Source organism: Lithobates pipiens, unplaced genomic scaffold (genome assembly GCF_037356315.1).
Source record: "Lithobates pipiens isolate NorthernLeopardFrog02 unplaced genomic scaffold, aLitPip1_a1.2 Scaffold_8, whole genome shotgun sequence".
In the NCBI taxonomy this organism is placed as follows: Eukaryota; Metazoa; Chordata; class Amphibia; order Anura; family Ranidae; genus Lithobates; species Lithobates pipiens.
In genome coordinates this window covers 479,004,466-479,031,506 of record NW_027507903.1, presented here as the reverse complement: position 1 = coordinate 479,031,506, position 27,041 = coordinate 479,004,466, and the positions used below count along the sequence as shown (strand labels likewise).

At 44.8% G+C, this 27,041-nt stretch overlaps 1 protein-coding gene across 3 annotated transcripts in view; it reads left to right on the top strand.

Moving 5' to 3' along the window:
- HIPK2 (homeodomain interacting protein kinase 2) overlaps positions 1-27,041 on the top strand; it is a 107,916-nt gene that overhangs the window by 26,414 nt on the left and 54,461 nt on the right. For all 3 annotated transcript variants that reach the window (XM_077468772.1, XM_077468773.1, XM_077468771.1), the window contains exon 2: positions 22,645-23,716. In XM_077468772.1, coding sequence (XP_077324898.1) covers positions 22,647-23,716 — 1,070 coding nt within the window. In that variant the 5' untranslated portion in view covers positions 22,645-22,646. The remainder of the gene's footprint in view (positions 1-22,644; positions 23,717-27,041) is intronic.

The window sequence follows — 27,041 nt, the reverse complement described above, 5'->3', positions numbered from 1 at the left end:
CACCCAAAAATAGTTCAGGAGCTACCTTGGTGTGGCAATGCTTCCCGCGATGCAGGTTGCCACAATTGCAGCACGTTTATCACGCAACAATAGCGGCAGACTCACACTGCGATTTGAGGTGTCATTCAAATGGATGGCATCTGAAATGTGATTTCTGCGTTTTGTCACTCACACATCAGCGCTGTCAAACCGCAGGCAGATCTGCAGAACTTACATTTGAGATGCCATTCATTTGAATGACACCTCAAATCGCAGTGCGGGTCTGTCGTGATTGTTGATCGATAAAACGTGCTGCATTCAAAACACTGTAGTGTGAATGCAGCCTTACTCAAGAGTTTAATTTTCTTTTGGGATAAAGGTTTTACATTAATTTAAAAAAGCTGATCATTGTAAGCACCACTGTCAGTGGTAAATGGTTTGTCTCAACACTCCAAGTCTCGGTTCACACTGCAATGTGGGAATCCTGCGAATCCACTGCGGTTTCCCACATCGCATGTCTCCCAGTTAAAAGTTAATGACACCCCCAAATCAGTTTGCATATTGCAGTGCGATCTGCAAATTGGGACAGGAATCAGATCGCACGGGTGTGAACTACCCATGTGATCCGATTCTGGTGCAGACCAAAGAAAGGGTTCTGTGCGAGTTTGGTTTGAATGCGATGCGAATTCAGCCATACTATCTGTATGGCTGAATTTGCATTGCACGGACATTGCATGTGATTTTCACTGCGGTGCGAATCACATGCAATCTCGCACCACGCAGCAGTGTGAACTGGCCCTTAAGGCTGGGTTCACACCTCCGACAGATGCGACTTGCATGCAGGGGTCCAGGGCATTCCTGTTCATTATTTCAGGGACGAATCAGGGCCAAATTTTTGCCTGAGTTTGGCCCTGAAACTGAGCTAAAGACACACAGCTTCGCAGCCACAACGGAGATATGTGAACCGGCTCCATAGAGAGCTGGTCACAATCTTCTGTCATGCAAATTGTATGCGGGGAAAACCCACATCCAATTTGCATAGGTGTGAACCCAGCCTAAATGCTGCATCTTCAGAAGAGCCTGTTCTGTTGATAAACAACAGACTTACTGTTAGGATCATCAAATGAAAATAAAAGAAAGTGGCCCCTTTCACACATGCGCGACCTGAAAGTCACGCAATTGCGCAAAATTTTTTGTGACTTTGCTGTGGTTTTACCGCAACTTGAAGCAATGCCTGTATAATGTTGAGGTCTATGGGCCTCAAGTCACATCAAAGTCCAACCAAAGTAGTGCAAGGACTATTTTGAAGTCGCACAGATATGAATGGTACTCATTAAAAATCATGGGGTATGACTTGTCATGTGACTTTGCAGTCCCAAGTCGCAGGACAAGTCCCACAAGTGTGAAAGGGGCCTAAAAAAGAAAACGAATGCAGCAGTCACATCTAAAAAATGGCTGATAAGAGAGCTGAGTTCTGGATGTTAAACTTTGCAGTTGATTTACTAAAGGCAAAAAGACTGCACTCTGCAAGGCTCCAGAGCTTACTGAATAAGGTGAGGTTTCAATTTGCAAAGATTACCCAATTACATGCAAGGAAAAAATAATAATTTTTGCTTGCACGTGATTGGGTGATGGAAATCAGGAGCGCGCTCCCTCATTTACTAAGCTCTGGAGAAACTGCTCTTTCAGAGTGCAACTGAATTTTGCAAAGCGCCCAGTCTATTTGCCTTTAATAAATACCCCCCCGCCTGTATCTGCACCCCTCGGGACCAGCAGATCGCTTCTCCTCCTCTTGCCCCAGCAGTGCCGCTACACAGAGGTTTAGCAGAATGCCAGAGTTTGTGAGCAGAAAGGCCCTGGGGCTCACAATTTGTGATCTAACACCCCCCCCCCCCCAAAGAAAATATTTTTAATAGACGTGCTACATTTTCCCTGCTGAGGGAGGCAGCACAGAGAATCACACTTTATATTTGTAAACGAAAATATGTCGAGAATTCCAGATATTTTATAAACAGGATACACTGACAATTTGGAGACTTCAGCATATCTGAATATAAATAAAACAGAAGAACAAAAAAGACTTGATATCCAACATCGAGCATTAAAGCGGTAGTAACCCGCTGTGTGCTTCTTTTTTTTTTGGAACCTGGGGTATTATTACTATTACTGATACCAATGATGGGGCACTATTTCTCCCATTGATACTAATGATGGGGCACTATTACTATTACTGATACCAATGATGGGGCACTATTTCTCCCATTGATACTAATGATGGGGCACTATTACTATTACTGATACCAATGATGGGGCACTATTTCTCCCATTGATACTAATGATGGGGCACTATTACTATTACTGATACCAATGATGGGTCACTATTTCTCCCATTGATACCAATGATGGGGCACTATTACTATTACTGATACCAATGATGGGGCACTATTTCTCCCATTGATACTAATGATGGGGCACTATTACTATTACTGATACCAATGATGGGGCACTATTTCTCCCATTGATACTAATAATGGGGCACTATTACTATTACTGATACCAATGATGGGGCACTATTTCTCCCATTGATACTAATGATGGGGCACTATTACTATTACTGATACCAATGATGGGTCACTATTTCTCCCATTGATACCAATGATGGGGCACTATTACTATTACTGATACCAATGATGGGGCACTATTTCTCCCATTGATACTAATGATGGGGCACTATTACTATTACTGATACCAATGATGGGGCACTATTTCTCCCATTGATACCAATGATGGGGCACTATTACTATTACTGATACCAATGAGGGAGCACTATTTCTCCCATTGATACCAATGATGGAGCACTATTCCTCCCATTGATACTAATGATGGAGCGCTATTCCTCCCATTGGTACTAATGATGGGGCACTATTCCTCCCATTGATACCAATGATGGAGCGCTATTCCTCCCCATTGATACCAATGATGGGGCACTATTACTTACCGTACTACCAACCATGGGGAATTGTTTACTCCCACTGATGGCAGGACATTTTCTTCTCCCACTGGCCACAGTCTGGCTCTCCTAAAGTTTGAAGGACAATAAACTGGCCCTTGGTTTAGAAAGTTTGGAGCTTTAGAAATGCTCAATGTCATAAAGTTTTAGTTTTTTGCAGGAAGAGAATTGTCTTTTCTGACATGATGGTTGCAACTGGACCAGTTAGGATACAAAAGAGCTTAGTCTGTTACAAGCGCCCTACCCCACCCCCACCCGTCAAGTAAAATGTATATTATTTCTCTCCAGACTTCCAATGTTTGTATTCTGCTCTGTGTCTGCAGAGATCTGTTTATTATATTACCCGACAAGGCAGTCAGTGTGTCCCCAAACAGGAAATGGCTGGTAAAATGCCATTTCCTCGATTACAGTGAATAATGTACAGAAAATTCACTGAACACACATGTGCGGGTATCTTTGTATCTCTGATGCAAACAAGCATCAGCATTTGGTAGAGTACACGCACTTGTATGGCAGGCTGTATGCGGCATGTGCTGCTGCCCCCCAAGCATGGGAATGGGGAAGCCGGAAATGTACCCTATGCATAGAAAATGCCTAAAAGCCCTGCATGTGCACCTACCTCCCAACTTGTTGTGATAGAAACGAGGGACACCTATTAGCAAAAGTATGTAGGCATTGGACACATCCCCTGCCACTCCCCCTTAACCACTTCAGCCCCGGAAGGATTTACCCCCTTCCTGACAAGAGCAGTTTTTGCGATACGGCACTGCGTCGCTTTAACTGACATTTGCGCAGCTGTGCGACATTGCACCCAAACAAAATCTTTTTTTTCTCCCACAAATAGAGCTTTCTTTTGGTGGTATTTGATCACCCCTGCGCGTTTTTACTTTTTGTGCTATAAACAAAAAAAGAGCGACAATTTTGAAACAAATGCAATATTTTTTACTTTTTTGCTATAATAAATATCCCCAAAAAATATATAAAAAGCAAATGTCTTTCTCAGTTTAGGCCAATACGTATTCTTCTACATATTTTTGGTAAAAAAAAAAATGCAATAAGCGTATATTGATTGGTTTGCGCAAAAGTTACAGCGTCTACAAAATAGGGGATAGATTCATGGCATTTTTATTATTATTTTTTTTAATTAGTAATGGTGGCGATCTTGTTTTTTTTATCGTGACTGCGACATTATGGCGGACACATCAGACACACTATTTTGAGACCAGTGTCATTTATACAGCATTCAGTGCTATAAAAATGCACTGATTACTATGTAAATGACACTGGCGGGGAAGGGGTTAAACACTAGGGGGCGATCAAGGGGTTAAGTGTGTCCTAGGGAGTAATTCTAACTGTAGGGGGGTGGGCTCACTACAGCATGACAGAAATCACTGCTCCCAATGACAGGGAGCAGTAGATTTCTGTCATGTTGCTAGGCAGAACAGGGAAATGCCTTGTCTTCCCATTCTGCTGCTCTGTGACACGATCGCGGGCCCCGGTGGACATAGAGTCTGCGGACACGGTCAGGGAGAATGCGGCGGGAGCGCGAGCCCACAATGCCACGATTTAAAAGGGACGTACCTGTACGCCCATTTGCCCAGCCGCGCCATTGTGCTGATGTACATTGTAGTGCGCTGGTCGGCAAGCGGTTAAAGTGATTTAAATTTTTTTTTGTTTTTTTTAAATAACAAACATGTTATACTTGCCTGCTCTGTGTAAGCATTTTTGCACAAAGTGGCACCGATCCTCCTGTTCTGGGGTTCCCCGGTGGCGCTCCTCCTCATCGGGTGCGCCCACGGAGAGTTGCTTTCCATGGGGGCACTCGTGTGAGCGTTCTCCCAAGCCCCGCCCCCGGCTCACGTGTCACTGGATTTGATTAAAAGCCGATGGCTCCCACTGCTATCAATTTACCAAATGAGGACCCGGGACAGTGGCTGGAGCTGCTGTGCTCATTCTCATTGGTGGAACGATCGGGCTCAGGTAAGAAAAAGGGGGCTCTGGGGGGCAGCTGCAGCACAGGTTTTTTCACCTTAATACATAGAATGTATTAAGGTGAAAAACCATGAGGGTTTACATCTCCTTTAAGGCTAGGTGCACACTAGTGCGAATTGGATGTGAGTTTCTCCACATCCAATTTGCATGACAGGAGAGTGTGCCCGGCGCTCTATGGAGCCGGTTCACACATCTCCGGGAGGCTGCAGAGCGGCTTGCACAGAGGTCCTGTGCGTCTTTGACTCAATTTCAGGCCCAAATTCAGGCAAAAATTCAGGCTGGATTCGTCCCTGAAGCTGAGAACAGTGACGCACCGGACCCCTGCTGTGAGCCGCATCTATATGAAGTGTGAACCCAACCTCAGGGAGAATTAGAGAATTATACAAAAAAAAAAATGATTAGTTAAAACCACAATTGCTTTTTTATTTTTTTTACCACTACTATGCCTTTATATTGGCTTTTTTTAAATTTACCAATGCAGAAAATTAGAATTGGATGAAAGGTTTAGCTCTGGGAAACACTTTTTGAAAGATAAATAGTGCATTTTTTATACAACTATATCAGGGGTGTCAAACTCAGTTTCATCCTGGGCCATATCAGCATTATAGTTGCCCTTAAAGGGCCAGTTGTATCTGTAGGACTAGATTTCCAGAGCACCCCAATTCCCCTTACATGCTACTGCAAAGCTGGGAAGCAGAAAGTGCAGGATCTGGAGGAGGACCAGAGGAGGACTGACCAGAGTCTGCTGATGCTAAGATTTGGGGAGGTGGGGGTGCTTCGGCTGTACAGAGAGATGCTGGATATGTAGGAGGAGCTCTATCTTCCCCTCTGCTGCTGACTGCTGAGAAGGGAAGGGCCAAGACAAGCCTCTCTGTGGCTGCAGGAAGAAGCACAGGATCTGGTGGAGGAGGTCTGTCCTCCTCTCTGCTGCTGACTGCTGAAAAGGGAAGGGCCAAGACTAGCCTCTCCGTGGCTGCAGGAAGAAGCACAGGATCTGGTGGAGGAGGTCTGTCCTCCTCTCTGCTGCTGACTGCTGTGACAAGGTTGGGGTTTGAAGCAAGGGGGGTGCTGCAGTTTTAAGAGAGATGCAAAGGCTAAATGAAATGGCCTGGAGGGCCAGATTTGGCCCCCGGGCCTTGTGTTTGACACATGGGAACTATATAGATCAGACCAAAATGTGGGAAAAATGAGGAAAGCGGGGCAGAGGGACTTTGTTCCAAATCAGGGATAGACCCTTGACATCAGGGAGAGTTGGGAGCTATGTGTTCATGAACCCTAAAACCTGCGCCTAGAGGACTATTACCAAAACAGACTTTTCAGTGCTATGTTACCCTGTGTGATAGGGGCTCTGTGCATTGCTGTCAATCACAGATATAATGTTTTCGCTATTTCTCAGGCTTGTCAGTATTTCTAATTGTTGCTTTGTTAGCAAAGCAGTTGTGATGGGTAATGAATATCTTCCCTCTACTCAATTACTATTTGCGAATCTCATAATACCGCAGCTCGGGTCACCCCGCTCACCCTCCGCATATATCACCTCCAGTCATTTCAGATCTGCTGTTTAAAAAAAAAAGAAACAAGAAATTCCACCTCATTATGCGAGTTTGTGTTTGTTTAGGAAAGCTAATTAGACTGTGAAATTTTTCTAGAAGGATTTTTTTCCTTTTTTTTTTTATTTTCCACTCTCCTGCCGACTGGATAGAAATCACACTTAACGCTACCCCAGATGCAATCCACGGGTCTCAGGCATTTTGGGATGGTTAATGGACTGAGTTTTGTTTAGCTCTGACCTAAATCTTAACAAAAAAAGACCAATAAACCTTTGTTACCGTCTTGTGTGCCTGACTGCTTTCCATGCCGGCTGCCCGCTGTGCCGAGGAAATGCTGCTAAAGGAATCGCTGGCTGGTATCTGATGGGCATGAAGCGCGGCAGGCCTGGAAAAGATTTTCTGATTTACTTATTGTTCTTTTGTTTGATTTATGAATGTAAAGATGTCAGATGTTCTTGTCTGCTATTGGACGGGGGTGGGGGATAATCGGAGGTGAGTAGCCCATGGTAGGAAAGCATACAAAACTGAATGATGAGGAAGAAAGATTGAGCAGCCAAAAACGGTTCACCATCTTTAAAGCTCAACTCTGGGCACAAGGACCTTTTATATAAAAATATTTTTTAATAGAAACTGCGATTTAAAAAAAAAAAAAACTCGATTCACGATTCAAATCAAGTTTTTTTGTTTTTTTGATGGACACCGTGCCGGTCCTGCGGAGCTGCGGGCAGGAGTTTTTAGGCCTTGCGGACTAGGCAGAAGCCGCGGCCTCGCTTAAAAACTCCTGCCCACAGCTCCTCAGGACCGGCGCGGTGTCAGCATCAGTCCTGGTGAAAAAAAATAATAAAAAAAAATCAATTTGCTGAAATTTTTTAATCGATTTGACCTCTCAACTCGATTCAAGATTTAAATCGATTTTTTTTTACCCAGCCCTAATAGCAGCAAAGGATACATATCCACTGTGCACCAAATGGCTTTGCCAACCCAGATATTACATTGTACAAGTGGCAGTGCCATCATCACTGTGCTGTACATAGAGATGTGGGAGGGATCTGGCAGGCCCACCCACTACAGACTGCCTGCAAAAAATTACAGGAGGGGGCGGAGACAAGACCAGTCACCCTGCACAAGAAGGGAGAGCAGCAGTGACCGGTCTTTATTACAGGAAGCTCCTACACAGAGCGAAAGGTTTACACTGGATTACTGCACAGATCTGGAAGAAATACATAAAGCACATCAAGGTTTTAACCTTGTACAAGTCAGCCCTGGCTGTGAAGGTAGAGCAAAGCCAGCTTGTAATGGAGGGAAATTCAGCTGGTTCAGCGGGGATCTGCCGAATTTCGATCCTTATATGGCCAGGGAGGTTGTGTACAGAAGTCAATCTACCGATCGACTTATGTACAGCCGCCCTGCCGGATTTTCCCCACTCGATCAGTGCTGCAGGCTATAGCCTGCAACACTTATCAGTGTATTCTGATGGTGTGGAAGTCTCCCTGCTGTCAGAATACAATAGCTTAATTTGGAGATTCCCTCATTCACATCAAGTGTGTGGATGGGTTAATTGAGTCAGTCAGTGAACAAAAAAACCTGGCTCATCTATGGGCTGCCTAATGCATACATCAGCAGCAACGGGGGTGTGGATGGGGTTTACACATACTCCTGGATGTAATACAACCACCAGGACGCTTTCACAGACCCCCAGAATGCACACCATCCACTGCATTGTTTCCCAGGCTTCCCATTCCACCTGCAGGCCCAGGACTGGCATAGTGGGTGTCCCCATATAGAGGAAAAGAAGATTGGCGAACATCAGGTCACTGATCTCCTCTATCTAGAAAGAACCCAGAAGTGATGTGTATTATTTAATTTCTGGTTTTCGCAATCGTTGCCTGGGCATTGTGGCTGGAGAAGAATCTGAGTTCCATTAGCTTCAATGGAGGGCAGGGAAGACATCATGGGTCTTAAAAAAAGTAAAGTGAACCTATGACATAAAATGCTATCACGTAGGGGGCTTGTCAGTCCCCTATGTGATAGCAATAAAGTTACGGTAAGTGAAAAAAAAGTGTAGAAAATGAAAGTGGCATCCAAGCTCTTAAAACAACCCCCAAAAAATTCCTTCACCATCCCCACAAACAGTCAGTTATCAATTATAATAATTTTCTCCTAAATTCCTAATTTCGTATGAAAGACTCCAATTTTATTTTTTAATTAACAAATATGTTATACTTACCTGCTCTGTGCAGTGGTTTTGCACAAAACAGTCCCGATCCTCCTCTTCTCGGGTCCCCTGCTAGTGCTCCTGCCCCCCCCACCCCTTCCGAGTGCCCCCGTAGAAAGTTGATTGCATGCATGCTCGCTTCCGAGCCCTGCTCTGTGTATCCATAAGACACACAGAACAGGGCTCAGCCCCGCCCAATGGTCCCCCCTTACTGGCTGTGATTGACAGCAGTGGAGCCAATAGCTCCCTCTGCTGTGTCTCAGCCAATAAGGAAGCAGGCAGCTGGGACAGCAGCTGCTCTCGTGCACCTCGCTGAATCAAGACGGGGCTCGGGTATGTTTTAGGGGGGCTGATGGGAAAGCTGCATAATGAGCAGAGAATGCATGAAGGTAAAAACCTTCAGCCTTTACAACCACTTTAACTCTAAACCAATGACATGAAAGAGCTTTTGAAAAATCACCTATGTACAATATTGTGCACCTGTATAAGTCTGTCACCTTTTTACATGCACAACCAATTTTAAGGTTTGACATGTTGGGTGTCTATTTACACAGTACAACCTCATTTCTTATATTGTACCAATAAAATAGGTGATATTTTGCTTTTGTGTCCCTTAAAATTAACTTAACTAACTTACTGTATTTTTTTTTACTGAAAATATACATTTGATAAAGTGTTAAGCTAATATCTTGATATGTAAAATGAAAAATCGTCACTACCGCTATTTTATTCTCCAAGGTCTCAGCTTTCAGAAAACATATGGGGGTTGTAGCCAATCTTGAGGCCCAAAATGCGCATTTTAACATATGGCGGAAAAAAAGGTAAAAACATCTCTGGCAGTGAAAGGGTTACAGTGTGTTTAAGTGCAAGAACAAAAATATGGTCCTATATTGCAGCTCACCGGTCTTAACTTTGCACTGAACATATGTCTATAGTAAACCATGCAATTTTCTTATTCAATTTTCTTTAGATTTACCTTCAACTATCTAGTACAAGGGCCTTCCTGATTGCATACAAATTGAAAGTGTTTAGGTTTGACCTCATATTATATGGTTTTGGTAAATCTGAAGGAAAATTGTATGAGAAAATTGTATAATGTATGGCCAGCCTAAGTGGGGCTAAAAAATAATAGACTGTTTTCGAGGGGTTAATAAGTTGTTCTCACATTCTCATTGACTTGTATGACAAAAAAAAAAAAAAAACTGTTCTGGAGCGAACAAAGCCGGTGCACACAGGACTCGAAGCAGTCCCAGAAATTGCATTGCAATACTGGGACTGGCAGGACAGAAAAGGCCTGGGGGTAAATTTGGGCATTCTGTCATCCACGTCCAAATGATGAGACTTATTTTTTGATGTCTTAGGTATTGTTCGGTCTGTTCGTTGTACATTGTGCTGATAACGGATAAACTGACTCTCCTTAGAGTTACATTGCTGGTGCAGCCATGGTAATTAGTGTATTGAATTACTGGTATTTTGCATTCAGTTTTGTAAACGGTTTGTAATTTACGACGTGCAAAGTATTTTCTCGTATTTCATGTCATGCAAAAAGTTCTCAGGCTGGAAAAATGTGCACTGTGCTACGGGGCTACATTGCTCCATTTACCGAGACAATTTTTTTCTGAGCCTGAAATGATCTCTCCATATGGTTAAATTTAGACTAAAGCCCCATACACACTATCGGATTTTCTGCTGATTTTTTTGTCTTCAGATTTACCAAAACCATGTAGTAGAAGGGCCTGCCTGATTGCATACACATTGAAACTCCTAAGGTTTGACCTTATATTATATGGTTTTGGTAAATCTGAAGGAAAAACTGAGCAGAAAATCTGATAGTGTGTATGGGGATTTAGCTTCTGAACCGGCGGGCCTCTGAAAAGTGATCTGTGTTCGAGTTGCTTTAAAGAGTCGTTTGACAGGCAGTGAGGAGGCAATGTAACACCTTTGCTGCATCAATCCTTTGCAATTGCATGCAATGTGCACAGTTCCACAGTGTTTGCGGCTCCTCCCCATTCACTTGAATAAATCGTTTTTAGTGAGCATATCCTGTGTACTAATTAGTGAGCTCTGTCTGCTCTTGATAGACCTCATCCACTCCCTATACCTGAAACACGAGACTATCAGATCTGCTGTGAATAGACCTGCACATAGGGGTTTGTGTCATGGGCTGACATTTTTTTTCTTGCACTTTGCTACGAGTTGGAATGAGACTCTTTATTGCACTGCAGGGATGAAATGAGTTCATAGAATAAAACAAGTCTAATGTATTGCGTTATTCATGAGAACATAGGCTTGAGTTCGGCCAATTAGGTCTCTACTGCCTCCCAAGTTTTTGGAAGAAAAATATAAAAATCTATTTATTGAACAAGCTGGTCCCCCCCCCCAGAAGAGGGCGCATTTCCCTGCGGGTGAATCTACGTTGTGCCGTGTGCCTGCTTTCATTAACTTTGTGTATTTCCTCCCATCGCAGGCCAGAAATTTAGATACATCCAAACTGGTGAGCTCATAAGCAGATTTCACAGATTGGAATGTTTGCAAAGCTGACAGAGACTTTTTTAAGATGGAAAAATGTATGAGGAAGTCCCATTTTTAGAAGGCCTCTGTTCAAAAAGCAAAAAATGTAATTTATGAAATTAAACCAACTCCTGCTGAAAAGCTAAACACGCAAATGAAACCCAGATATGGGAATCATTTTACCTGCTAGAAGTCAATGCCCCTTGAAAAGTAATGCCCCTTCACTTGTTATTTCCCCCTCCCTTTGCTGTGCTGCTATTCTGCCTAGCCTGTGCCATTGCCCCGCCCACTCGATGCCTGATTGGTCAGCACACTTAGGGCCGGTTCACACAGCGGGCGATGCGAGGCGACACGACTCGCCTCGCCTCGCTCCCGCAAGTCGCCCCCGTTCTGTACAATGGAACCGTTCTGAGAGGAGCGACTCGAGTCGCTCCGACTCAGAAAAAAGGTTCCTGTACTACTTCTGGGCGACTTCGGGGGCGACTTGCATTGACTTCTATACAGAAGTCCTCTGCAAGTCGCCGCTGAGGTCGCGGCAGGTCGCGGCGAGGCAAGTCGGAGACGCCTCGCCGCGCCTGCAGTGTGAACCGGCCCTTATGCCGTGTACGCACAACAGTTTTTTCCGTCAGAATAAACTCTGATGGTTTTTCCAATGGAGTTCCGCTGAAACGGCCTTGCCTACACACGATCACACCAAAGTCCGATCATTTAGTGACGTACAACACGTACCACGGGACCAGAAAAGGGAAGTTCAGTAGCCAATAGCCGCCCTTGTGTCGTTTTTGGTCCGTCGGAACAGCATACAGACGAACGGTTTTCCTAATAGAAATTGATTCCGTCAGAAAGATTTAAAACATGTTCTATTTCTAGGTCTGCCAGAATTTTGGTTAAAAAAAAGTCAGCTGAAGCACACACACACACGATCGGAATATCCGATGAAATTATACTTTTTCTGCCGGAAAGTTCGACCGTGTGTACACGACATTACAGCACCCGCCTGAGATCTCTCTCCATCCTGTAAGCCTACTTTCTTAGCTTCCCCACTCTCCCTACTAGCTTAATGCCATTCTCACTTCAAGCCTGATTTTGACTTTCAGCAGGTCTGTGGCAACTCAGTATAAAGACAGATTTCAGGTCATTATACTGATCGAGCTGAAACATTTTGGACTTTTAAGCTGCATTCATACCTGTAGCGGGAACATGTGAAAAAAAAAAGGAAAATGTGCGAAGTGAACTAAAGCTTGTTTTTATATATATTCCTGGAGTATTAAAACAAATATATTAGCCTCATACATTTTGATTATTTGATAGAATTTTACCTGAAGGTTTCACATCACAGCTCCAGGTAGAACGTTTTAATTTAATTTTAAATGGAGAGGCAAAGGATTAAAAAGGGCATAGTTGCTGTCTCTGCCTTCGATGAGATATCTCACTTCCTGTTCTGGTGACATCCAGGATGTCAGGGTTTCACAGGTTGTCACCAGGACAGGAAGTGAGGGAAAATGTAATCTGACAGGGATTCTAACCTTTCCCTCCTCTCCATCCTAAAGCGGACCTTACATCTTTTTTGTGGTGAAAACACAGGAGAAGTCCATATCCCCTATTTACAAATCTGTTTTTGGATACGTGACACACACAAGATCTCAAGTGAAAATGCTGCATACAGAGGAGTTTATTTTTCTCTGACACAGGACACAATCCTATCTAGAAAATGTGTAATGATAAGGAAAGGTTGAAAATTTCCTCTCCATATCTCCTCCCATCTCATGAAGAGTTCTCGGCCAGCTGGATTAATTGAGTCATCGGTTCCATGCTCTTCACTATCCGATATCTCTTGTCCATGTGAGTCAGGGGCTGGTGACTCAATATGACATCACAGTGACATCACCAGACTTCGTGCTTACAGGGAATTAGACTCAACTGACTCCCCATTCCTGAAAATGTCACACAAAGACATGTTGTTTCTATTATTAAACGGACGCTCTGTTCTTAGAAGATTGCTTTGCGTGAAATCATCTGTCTGATGGGAGCTGATCGTCTATGACTACAGAGTACACAGAGAGAGATGAATGTGTATATATATATATATATATATATATATATATATATATATATATATATACACAGTACATACAGAGACAGTCAGGGCTCTGCAGAACTCTAAAGTACCTCCAGAGGTTGCTAGGGGTTCCTTGAGCTGTGACTGAGTGACCTCCCATTTGATGGCGCACCCATATTGTCAGGACCAATGCCACTTGGCAGAGCCAGCAGTATAACACCAAAAATTCATTTTAGCTCCTTGTAAGGGTGGCATTCTGACCACCACCACAAAGGTTGCATTCTTCCTACTGGCCACCAATTTAAAAGATATTTTGACCATTGTCCCCAAGATTAATTGGTTTTAGTAGGGGTTCCCTAAGAACTGAAAATTATTTTAGGGTTTCCTCTGGGCAGGGGAGTTGCAAGGTCTGCAAAAGATCTGGGGCTAGAGCCCATAGCAGCGGTCATCAACTATTTTGCATGCCCGCAGAGCCCGGTGGTAAGCAATTTTTCATGGGCGATGGCTGGTGTTGGCGCTTCAATCATCATAGCACCATGGTTGATATGGTGTCAGGGTGATTGAAGTGCATTATTTATATTGTTACCTTCTAATATATAATGAAGTGATTAAACTCACCATACTGCAGAATCAGTGGGAGTCCTGGGCGCGTCATTTGCTACATCTCCTGCCACCAGATGCAGCGTGTCATTTGCCACCGTCGCCTGTCACCAGATGCAGCATGTTACTTACCACCGTCACCTGCCACCGGATGTGGACTGTCACTTGCCACTTTCACCTGGCAGCAGATATGGATTGTCCCTTGCCACATCACTTGCCACCATTTGCAGATTTCCATGTCACCTGCACCATTTGCAGTTTGCCACGTCTCCTGCCACCATTTGCAGATTGTCACCTGCCACGTCTCCTGCCTTCATTTGCAAATTGTCACTTGCCACATCTCCTGCCACCATTTGCAGATTGCCACGTCACCGGCCACCAGATGTGGGTTGTCACTTGCCATGCCAGACAGTGCCAGCAAATGCGCATTGACGCTACATTGGTGGCAGGCTGACAGCACTGGTCCATTTAGTGAGAGCAGGAGAGCGGTGATACGGGGCGGGCAGTGAGAGATGTCATCTTGCTGCTCCTCGCCGCACCTCAGACATTGAAGCAAGGGGGTCTGGCTGTAAAGTGGAGCTCCACGATGACAGGAAGCATGTGACCTCCACTCCACCGTGCTGTGAGGGCGGAAGAGTGCTGATGTGTGGCGGGCAGTGAGAGATGATGTCATCTCTCTGCTGCTCACCACACCTCGCTCCCAAATTGAAAAGGCCCGGCTGTGAAGAGCGCTGATGTGGAGCAGGCGGAGAGAGATGTCATCTCTGCTTGTCCGCCCGCTTGCTTCTCTCCTCTCCTCCGCCTCTCTCATACAGCCAGCCACAACATGCTGGTTAGGCAGGGACCCTGCAGCAAGAGACTCAGGGCTATGGGCCCCAGATATGGGGCTATAGCCCCAATAGCCATCCCCTAGCAACGCCCCTGCCTCTGGGGTAAAAAGGATGAGAGAGGCCGATTTAGAGATTAGAAGAAAGGTTAGTATAGTCACAGTGGAACACTTTTGGTACTCACCTAAGACAGTACATATTTTATAGAGATCTATAGAAAAGTCTGAATAGAGGAACAACTCAGGAGGAGACAGAAACAGTCCATACAAATGAATCCTGCCTGTCTGATTATTGCGATTTTGGTGTGAGTGGTGCTCCATAGCCGCTCCAGCTCCTGCATTATCTTTGCCCTCTCACCTCTGAAGTGCCAAGTATTATCTCCTCTCCCATCCAGCACCCCCAACACAGCAGATAAAATACCTAATTTCCCTTCCAGACGCCGACTCCTGCATGCCAGGCCACACTTCCAAGAGTCATTTGCGCCAATTGCCATTCATGCCATTGATCTGCACACCAGGGATGCTGCTGCAACATCCTCTTATTACATGGGCCTGTAAAGTGTACCTCCAAGTAGAGGTAGAAGCAAGGTGCTGGATATAAATCTTTAGCCAGTTTGTGAGAAATCCTTCTTTAAGCTGGATAGCCTGGATTCACCAGCTCTCCACGAAAATGGGGGTCACCCATAGAGAGCAGTCAAAAACAAACACTCTTGTACATGAGTGTAGTGGCCAGCCTATATATGAATGATGGTCCACTCCTCAGTGGATAATGTTTCAGGCCTTGCTACCCTCTAGGGCTGGGGTTGTCCTTAGTATCACTAGAAAGATAGAAGAAAAAAGGGTGCACCAGGCTAGTGCGTTATCCCAAGTAAATTTATTTTGTATAAAAAAAGATAAAAACTACTCACAAGCATGTAGATAATGATACGTTTACACAGACCACTATCCCGTGGCTATACAGTCCTGGGACCAGCAATCCCAGGACTCTGAGGAAGAAAGTTTACCTTTGAAATGCATCAGACAGCAGGGGCGTCAGCATGGTCTTCCCTACGATCTGAAGATTGCTGGTCCCAGGACCGTATAACCACGGGATAGTGGCCTGTAAAAGCGCATTATTATCGACATGCTTGTAAGTAGTTTTTTATCCTTTTTATACAAAATAAATTTACTTGGGATAATGCACTAGGCTGGTGCATCCTCTTTCCAGAGATAGGGATCACCTCGCTTAAAGTGTTACTAAACCCAGTAATATGAAAATACTTAATCTGCCCCCCACTGTGCTCACAGCTTATAAATCGTCTTTTTACATTAAAATATTGCCACTCTATACCTTTTTGGCTGATCTGTATAACCCAGTCAGTGATAAACTGCACAGTTTCTCCAGAGCTGAGAGTTCAGGTAGGAGGAGATTTCCACTTCAGCCTGTATACATGCCCACATGTGTGATGTCAATATCATGTGACCTGGCTAGTTCTGAGAATAAGTAAATATTTTTTCCAGCTTAAAAGACACAACTGAGCATGTTCAGGTTGGCTACCCTGCCTGTGTTAGTTGGCTTTCCCCAGATAGACAGTGCAGGAGGGGGAGGATCTGTGCATACAGAAGAAAACAGCCTTTTTGCATAATGCAGAGGATTAACCCCTTAAGTTCAACAGTGAGTATAACAAGCATGCTATGCTGCATATACAGACATATTTTAATTTATATATATATATATATATATATATATATATATATATATATATATATATATATGAGAGCCAGAAGGAGCACCAAAAACATGCATTGAGAATCCACAAATGTAAAGTATTGATTCCACAAATGGCCAAAAGACAACACATGACTTCCAACATGTTTCAGGGCCAAACAATCCCTTTCATCAAGGCTTAGCAATTTAGCAATTGTCATAGTAGCTAATGGACGCAAAGCTGAGAGTCTGGGTAAATCAATCAGGACCAAGAGGGCAAATAGAAATGTGTGTCTGTCATAATCAGTTTTGCACCCTCTAAAGTTGACCTGTCACCTCTTTACAGATAAAAAGAAGAATATCAGCAAATGTCTCTAATTGTTTGGATCCAATTAGAGGGGAATTAATGGAAACTGGGGAAACCAGAATCTGGAGCAGCTGTGCAGGGCAACCAATCAGCATCTAACTTTCATTTTTAAAGCCTAACGGAAGATAGAAGCTGATTGGTTGCCATGCACAGCTGCTCCAAATTCCATCTGCTCCGGTGTGGATTCATTCTCCCCAATGTAGCTGCACTTTGCATGTTCTGTGCTGCCTGGAACAAACTGATTATACAGAATATCACCACAATCTAAACGCTTTGTCTATACACAGATACGTCAATAACATATTTTCACAGGCTGTTTTCCCTCACTAACACCCCAGAGGCCTTCCAGGTTTAAGTCATAAAAGCAGCTTGCTATATTAAACAGCACAAGCTATGTTGTGTTTGAACTCATAATAATATATAAGACATAGAGAATTATAATGGCCGGAGCCAAACATGTACTAGCTGGAGACAGAAAGGATTTTATCCAAACAAAGGGCTGTTAGGAAAGACGGCACCGCCACGTTGTGGGCCCATACCGCGACCACGCGCCTTTTTGTATATGAAATTATAGATCTGCCCCGAAACACTTATATATTTGGTGCAGTTTAAGGGGAATTATTGGCTGTCGGTCTGGCGATGGTGTGCGTCCGTCAGTGCTGTGTTTGTACCCCAGAAAGGGTTACGTTTTTTCTGCCGTTGGGAGGACAATGAGCCCCAGACGGAGAAAGCCTTTGTCATGTGCTTGGTGCTCTGATATAAATGTCTCTCATAGAGCCGGCTATGTGACTGTGAATTCATACACGCGAGACGTGCCCCATTGTTCCCGCACAAAGCGGCCCTGGGGAAGGGCACCGTTCCTGGCAGTAAACATGGCACAACACAAATACCTTTAGAATGGCTCTGCCATCCACCCAGATATTTACAGACTGAGGGCTAATTGAGATGTCCCAAAATCAGCGAGGAAAAAGGATGTTCATAGAAGATTTCTTTGAATAAATAAAATAGCTAAAGCAATAAAGTAGACGTAAGCCTGAACTGAATGACTTTTAGTAGTGTATCAGAAACAGTCACCATATTTGCTTTTAGTGAAGTAGTAGTTTTGACCTCTTCAGCCTCTTTGCTGCCACTTCCTGTCTACATGCATTTCAGTGATGGCTGCTTGAAATTTCTCAGGGCAGGCTATTTGATGGCTACAACAGCGGATTATGCCTGACTAATGTGTGTTGAAATAGTCACTTGTAGTCTCCATTAGATGCCCATGTGACATGGCGCCAACCAAGAAGAACAATTAGGAGACAGGGACAGAAGGTTGTCACCCTATAACAGGAAGTGTCTAAATAAGGACTTTCATGGCAGGACCACAAGAGGCTATTATGATTAAGTGATTCTGAGGGAAATAATAATAAAAAAAAAATAATAAACATGTTATACTTACCTGCTCTGTGCAATGGTTATGCACAGAGCAGCCTCAATCCTCTTCTTTTTGGGTCCCCCACCGGCACTCCAGGCACATGCCCCCAATTGCAAGCCTCTTGCTGTGGGGGCACTCAAGCAGGCTCACTCCTGAGTTGCATCTGTATGTCCATTTATAAACAGAGCGCAGCTAGTCCCTGCCCTCTGCACTCTACTCATTTGCTCACTGGCTGTGATTGACAGCAGCGGGAGCCAATTGCTCCCACTGATGTGTGAGCCAATGAGGGCATGCACATCACTGGATCGAGATAGGACTCAGGCAAGTATAAAGGGGGACTGGGGGGACTGTACCCAGAAGGTTTATTACCTTAAAATGGTTCTAAAGCCTTAAAGCGGTAGTAAATCCCCCAGATGTTTTTTTTTTTTCCTACCTACAAAGGAAAAGGCATAATGAGCTAGTATGCACCGCATACTAGCTCATTATGAAATGCTTACCTTAGAACGAGGCCCCGACAACTGGTCCGATCCACGCCGAGGGAGCTGACATGCTCCCTCTGTGTTTCTTCTGGGTATCGCGGCTCCGGCGCTGTGAGTGGCCGGAGGCGCGATATCGTCACTCCCGCACATGTGCGCGGGAGATTTCTTCCCGGCAGCGTCCGTAGTCAGCCGGGCTTTCAGCTGGGAATCCCCTGTGCGCATGCGCCACTGCAGTCAGCGGCACATTGCGAGGGGAATATCTCCTAAACCGTACAGGTTTAGGAGATATTTTTTTTACCTACAGGTAAGCCTTATTATAAGCTTTTCTGTAGATAAAAGTCCCAAAAAAGGCTATACAACCACTTTAAGGTTTTTAACTTTAATGGATTCAATGCATTAAGGTAAAAAAACCTTCTGTTCAGCAGGATACCCCCAGCCCCTCCCCTTTTTCTTACCTGAGCCCGATGCGATTGAGCAATGTGCACAGGAGCTGTCTCCCTCCTCATTAGCGAAATGATAGCCATTGGCTCCCGCTGCTGTCAATCAAATTCTGTTATGAGGGAGTGGGGGGCGGGGCAGATAGACGTAGCTCAGGAGCAAGAAAACACGGGTGCCCCATGGAAAGCAGGTTTTCATGGGGGCACTTGCCAAAGATAAGGGGCCTGGAGCAACGGCGGGGGACCCCAGAAGAAGAGGATCGGGGCTTCTCTGTGCAAAAGCATTGCACAGAGCAGGTAAGTATGACATGTTTGTCATTTTAATAAAAAAAAAAAAAAAGAAGGTTTAATATCACTTTAACGCATAGAATATATTACGGTAAACATTAAGCCGTTAAAACCATTTTAATTTAAAAAATCATTATAATTAAAGTGGTTGTAAACCTTACATATACTACATAGACTGGCCTCAAGAGATACAAAGAGATTAAACAAATCCTCCTTCAACTTTTACCAGTCTTCTCTTCTCTACAGCCCTTCAAAGTACACAATTTATAAAGCTTGTCTGAGCTTTTAGAAAAGAGTGTGGAGAGCTGAAATTACACACTGCAGATGTCAGTGAGGAGAGCTCTGAGAGCTGATTGGAGGGAAGGTCCACACCCATCCCCGCACAGCACACAGGAACAGAGCTGAGGCTGTCAGTCAGCTAGAGATCCCTCCCCTGTCACCTTTTTTCTCTTGGTGTCAGGAAAACTTGTTAGAATTGATTCATGCAAATAGCAGAGGAACAAAGCAGCAGACAAAAATGACACTTAGTGCTCTGGATTGAGACACACTATAGAGGTATATGCTTTGTTCATATTTCATGTTTGAGGTTTACAACCACTTTAAAGCAGTAGTAATCCACAGTAAAAAAAAAGGGGGGGGGCAGGCAATTTAAGTCATAATGCGCTAGTATGCACTGCATACTAGCGCATTATGACAGACTTACCTGAAAACAAAGCTTCCAGCCTCTGGAGCGCTATTAACGCTGTAGGCGCTTCCATCTTCACCCGGTCCTCCTTCCAAGTTTGCGAGCTATGGTAGTATTAATGGACATGCCACGATGACGTCACTCCCGTGCATGCATGTGGGAGTCACTGTTTATGGAACAGGGCTCTGAAAGGGACGGGTATGCCGTTCCTTCAGAAGGCATGTGCCGGTGACGCAACCAGCTGCATCAAGAGTAAATATCTTCTAAACGGTGCAGGTTTAGGAGATATCTTACTATTACCTATTATTATAGGCTTGCCTATAGGTACAAATCAACCAAGGGAGTTTACTCCCACCTTAAAGGGGCGTTCCAGCCAATCCTTTTTTTTTTTTTTTTAAGTCAGCACCTACAAACACTGTAGCTGCTGACTTAATAATGACACTTATCTGTCCAATGATCCCGCGATGTCGGGCGCCCCGAGGCCGATCCGTCTATCAGATCGGCTGCCGGCGCCTCCATCCTAACGAAGGGAAAGAGGCAGTGGAGCCTTGCGGCTTCACTGCCCGTTTCCTACTGCGCATGCCCGAGTCGCATGGCGTTTTGTGAATGGCCCCATTGTGTTCTGGGACACACACATGTCCCAGAAGGCAATGGGGCCGCTCACTGAAGAGGAGGAAGCGCCACAAAATAGGAAGAGGCAGATTAGGAAGACTGCCTAGCAACAGCATTTCAGGAAAGTGAATTATTTTTTTTTTTTTTTTTTTTATTAATGCAATTTCTTTTATTTATTTTTTTTGGGTGGCCCTCCACTTTAAATCTGCTGTTTTCATTAAGAAAAAAACTGGGGATCCTGCATGAAGGTTCTAGTTCAGACACTTCCTGCAACAGGGTGACAACGTTCTGTCCCTGTCTTCTAGTTGTGCTCCTCTGTTGTCGTCGGGTAAAATGAGGCACGCTAAAATAAGGCATGCTAAGGGGAATGTAGTAAATATTTGTTGTAATAAGAGAGCACCTAATGCATTGACATTGAGAATAATTCAGAGCTATAGTTATGGTCAAAAGTATTCATTTGCACATTGTATGTCACGTATTTCAAGACTATTAATCTGAATGATCTTGAAGCTCGAAAACTGACTTTGTGAAGATCCTCACACATTTACTTCCCTGAATTCCAAGTAGTCACTATGCCCTGTAAGTAGGCACTGCTGTGTCACACATTTCATAGAGCCTGCCTTCTGAATTAGGGCTCATGCACACATAAACTTTCAGAGGAGTTTGAAGGCATAACAAACCATCCACCACCCCCCAAGTTGGTCGGTCGATCTGTCAATCAAGCCTACCATCACTCCCCCCTGCGCGTCAGTCAAACACCCCGCAGCCCCCGATTGATCGGCAAACCACCCACCTAGTCGCTCGCCCGTTTTGCATGCCCGTCCGCCCACCAACCCTGTACTTACCCCATCTAGGTCGTGGGCAGCTTCGGCGGCTTCCTCCTGCGTCTCCTCCTCAATGGCTTACTCCTGTGTCTCCTGCTCAGCGGCTTCATCCTGCGTCTTCTCGGCAGCTTCCTCCTGCGTCTCCTCCTCAGCGGCTTCCTCCTGCATCTCCTCCTCAGTGGCTTCCTCCTGCTTCTCCTCCTCAGTGGCTATCTCCTGCGTCTCCTTGGCGTCTTTCTCCTGCGTCTCCTCGGTGGCTTCCTCCAGTGTCTCCTACTCGACTGCCAATACGGTTGCTTCTCCTCTCAGCCAATCAGGTGTTAAAACCCGCTTCCTGATTGGCTGGGAAGAGACGCAGGAAGACAATAGCGAATATTAATTTGCTATTGTCATGCAACTGTGTGGGCTCTGGGTGCAGTGCACTGTGCCCCGAGCCCTCCTTTTTTTAAGCCAATTAGAGGCTTTAATCATGAGCTTAAAAAAAAAACCCTTTGAAATCCATACGTCGGCATGTAGATTAGGGGCCGGGCGCATGGATTGGGGGGGCGTCGCCCCTAATGGCGAGGTCACCACTGGTTTAGGGGCAGTAGGATGTTGGCTGTAAAAACGCTAAACGCTGTAACAAGCTTTTAGCCGCTTTTGGCGTTTTTATCATATGGGGAAAGTTTCTACTGTAAACTGTCTACTTTTTTTAAACATCCTGTGTGCATGAGGCCTTAGAGGTACTGTACTAAGAGAAGGAGTTTCAGGGGGTGGAGTCAGTGCAGGAATTGCTGCTTGTAGGCAGCAAAGTACCATGGGATATGTAGTTGCAAAGCATGCAGGGAATCCAGGAAGTTGTTGAAAGAGATGGTAAGCAGACAGGCAGAACTCACAACTTAAAAGGAGACTTTTCAAGTTAGTTTATACTGGATTATCAAATATAACTATTGTTTGTTTGTATTGTATTGGTGATGTTATAATATGAAAATGTATGCTGTGGCTATAGATTTCCTTCAAAGATTATATGGAATTGTAATGGTTGGGTTATATATTTATATGTTAGTTTCCTCCCATAACTAAGACCTTATATAGTGGCATTAATGTAATATATGTTCTTGTCTTGGCAGGTATGGCCTCATCACTGCAAATCTTATCCTCCCATTGCCTCCCGTTGAGCTCCTATTGTAGCTTGAACAAGCCAAAGTTGGAATCAAGCTTCACCTGGGATATGACTGGTTACGGCTGCCACAGCAAGGTCTACAACCCAGGCAAGAGCAACTCCACGACTGGCCAACCCGTGCTTGCCCACGCTTCCCTGCTTAAGGTACCTTACGAGCAGACTGTCATCTTCCCCACCAGTGCAGGTCACATCCTGGTGACCTCGTCCAGCAGCGGGTCCTCAGCAGCAGCGAGCGCTCAGTCGCTCGGTGGCCCTCAAACCAACCTGATGAGGCGCAGCACTGTCAGCCTTCTGGACACATACCAGAAGTGTGGGCTGAAGAGGAAGTGTGAGGAGCTAGATAACGGCAGTGTCCAGATTGTAGACGAACACCCTCCCATGACCCAGAACAATGTCAGCGGGGCCACGGCTGCCACAACCTCTACAGCCACCTCCAAGAACAGTGGCTCCAATAGCGAAGGTGACTACCAGCTCGTGCAGCATGAGGTCCTCTGCTCCATGACCAACACCTATGAGGTACTGGAGTTCCTGGGCAGGGGTACCTTTGGGCAGGTGGTCAAGTGCTGGAAAAGGGGCACCAATGAAATTGTGGCAATCAAGATCCTAAAGAACCACCCCTCCTATGCCAGGCAAGGGCAGATCGAGGTCAGCATCTTGGCGCGGCTCAGCACAGAGAGCGCAGATGACTTCAACTTTGTCAGGGCGTACGAGTGTTTCCAGCACAAGAATCACACCTGCCTTGTGTTTGAGATGTTGGAACAGAACCTGTATGACTATCTGAAACAGAACAAGTTTAGTCCTCTGCCTCTCAAGTACATCAGGCCTGTGCTACAGCAGGTAGCCACTGCGCTCATGAAGCTCAAGAGTTTGGGACTGATCCACGCGGACCTGAAACCAGAGAACATCATGTTGGTGGACCCTTCCAGGCAGCCATACAGGGTGAAGGTCATAGACTTTGGTTCAGCAAGTCATGTGTCCAAAGCTGTGTGTTCCACCTACCTTCAGTCCAGATATTACAGGTAAGTACTTATATCCAATTCTACAAAATGTATATATTTTCTTAAAGAGATACTGTTAAAGGCAAGTACTTTTCAAAATTAAGACTTAAACCTTAAAGCCCAACTCCAGGGAAAGTAAAAATCCTCCTCAGTGAGGCAGCAAGGCTCAAATTCTCGTTTAGGTTTAGAGGATTAAAAAGCAGTTTTACTTACCCGGCACTGCTCAGGCAGCAATCAGCGCTCCCCTACAGTCCAGCGGTGGTTCCTTGGTTCCATGCGCTCTGAAGGTCTGGCATAGTTTGCTTAAACTTCGTGCCAGCAGCTGTAGCTAATGGCAATAATCGTGTAAAAAATCTAACAGACTGGTTGTACACAAGTTGATTGATCGATCCACTTGGGTGCAGTCAGCTTGCCCATACATTGTTAGAATCCTGGCCGGTCCCTGCTGTGGCCAAGATTCGAACCCTCTACCATTTTTAGTTCAATCTTATTTTATTAAGAGAAGAAAGGTGTACATTAGACATTTAAATTGTTCAATAATACATAGCTAGATATGCAGAACAGTACAAGTTTAGTAACATATTCTCTGGGTATAGAGAATTCCTTAGCACAGCCTTTCTCAACCTTTTCAACACAAAGGAACCCTTGAAATAGTTCTCCGGTCTCAGGGAACCCCTGCTAAAAATTTGAAATCTACAACTTATAATACATTTGTGTGATGGTCAGTGGGAAGAATGGTCCTTACACTTGTGGTCATTGGGAAGAATTACCCCTTACAAATAGCTAAAAAGATCAATGGTGTCACTGGGAACTTAGCTGAGAAGCAGAAATTGCCCAATGCTGAAGGAACCCCTAGCAACCTCTGGAGGAACCCTAGTTGAGAATCACTGCCTTAGCATCTCAGAAGTATTTGGTTACATAAGCCTATAAAGCTATAGCATCTAATCTGACATATTAATGGCGAGCACCACTATTTTCTCAAGGAGTGGTGCCCACACATTGCAAACTTGTTGGCTTATGGTATTGTGATAACTGCAATTTCTCGTATAGGGAAAACAGAATTTCTGTTTGGCGAGACTAGACGTTATAATTGGGGTGGTCGTATAGTACTTCAATATGTAGGCAAGATAGAGGAGGGAAAGAAGGTGAAAGTAAGGGGGTCAAGACAGTATGGTAGGTAGATATTGAAAGGGAGAAATTCCACTTAGGCTAGTCATTTACATTGGTAGAGTCCTCAGCAGCCCATGAAATAAATTCAGAGGAATACCGAAACATAGACCACGCAGTCTAGCTCTTGGAGAATTGTTCCTCTTTACCTGATTCCTATCACAACATTCGTTCCATACTATTAATTTGTTTCACTTCATTTGCCCTATCCCCCAGGGAAGGCATGTTTGTTGATTTCCAGTGTCTGGGTAGGACCATTCTAGCTGCTGCCAGAAAGTGGCGCAGAACATTTTTTTTGACCGCTTTAAGCAGTCCAGGGAGTATAGATAACAGAACTACTTCAGGAGAGGGCGTAATTGAGGTCGCCATGAGTCTGCAGTACAGGCCGAGGATTGTTTGCCAGAACTTCCGCACAGGGGGGTATTCCCACCAAATGTGGAGTAAAGTTCCCCTGGATGTCAAGCAACACCAGCAGGTATCTGAGAGCGTCGTGTTTATCCAGTGTAAAGTTGAGGGGCATCTGTACCAATGGGTCAAAACTTGAACCCTTTTTCTTGAGCCTTGGAGGTTAGGGATATTTTGTGAGTCAGAATGAAGCTCTTTTGCCAATCAACGGGTGAAATGGAATGACCCAAATTTACCTTCCAGGTATGTGTGTATGGAGGGAGGTTGGGATTAGAAGCCCTATGTATGAGAGAGTAGAGTTGGGAAACCACATGTGTGGGGGGATCTTCGTGATGCATCATGTTCTCCAATTCTGTTAAATCAGAAAGTATATCTGGCAAAGACGAGAAGGTACAAATGTAGGATATCACTTGTTGCCTCTGCAGCCAATGCATGGAGGTATGTGGGGATGGGTCTGAGGCAATGTCCATACTCAGAGAAGAGTCTGAATGAAGGATTGTGGAAAAGCCGGGGGCCCCAAACGGAAGCGTCATGGGTCACTTTAGTGGAGATAAGGTCTTGCAGGAATTCATTTGAGTCCAAATTTGTATTGTTTGTTGGGTGAGATCTCCAAGGTGTATCCCCTCCTTTCAGGAACTCAGCAGGCGCTTGCGGCAAAGCACGGAGATCTATGGGATTTCGATGGCTCTCTATTTGTACCCATAATTTGGTGGAGGATTGGTGAAACCAGTCAAGTATACGAGTACTGCTGCTCTATAATATATAGAGGCATCTGGGGCTCCAGCTCCACCTCCAATCTTGGGGATCGATAGAGTGTCATAGCGTATCCGCGGCCGAGCTAAAGGAGGAAAACATTTGGCGGAGCTTCTTAAAGAATGAGGAGGGTATGTAGATAGGAATTGTCTGGAACAAATATAGAAACCGAGGGAGAATGTCCATTTTTAGAGCAATCACCCTGCCTAGCCATGATACGCGTTTCTTCGTGTAGATTGAAAGATCTGTCTTGGTTCTAATCAGAAGGGGAATGAAGTTCATGGGAACAATTGGGACCTGTCTGTGGGCACTTGGATTCCGAGTTAACGGATGGAAGCGGAACCCATTTTAAAGGGAAACTTAGTGGAGACTTGGAGGAGGGCCTCTCGGGACAGCGAAATATTCAGTTTCTCTGACTTTCACTTTGACGTTGCTCAGCTACCCAAATCTTTTGAATTCCTGTAGTATGTGCGGTAGGGATAGATGGCGTTCCGTCACGAACATTAGCAGGTCATTGGCAAAGAGAGCCAGTTTGGAGTGAGTGGGGCCTACTGAGATACCTGAGATGTTGGGGTTATTGCAAAAAGCAGTTGCCAGGTGTTTCATGACAAGGACATAGAGAAGGGGGGACAGAGGACAGCCTTGCCGTGTCCCAGTTTGGATAGAGAATGTGGGGGACAATAAGCCATTGACCTGAATTCTAGCAGATGGATACGGACATAATTCGGGATAGCATATTGGGGCCCTGACCTATCTGTATTAGATACATTCTGGAGGAATTGCAAGGCAACCCGATCAAATGTTTTTTTCAACCTGTCAAAAGGCATAGAGGGATGTCATGGGCGCGGGCATAGTCAGTAAGAAGCCGGGTATTCAGGGTGTTGTCCCTTGCCTCGTGACCACTTACAAAACCCACCTGGTCCAGGTGTATGAGGCGGGGTAGTAGCGGCTGCATTCTATTGGCTAGAATTTTGGCATATTTTGACAAGTCTACTCCAATTAATGATATGGGCTGAGTTCA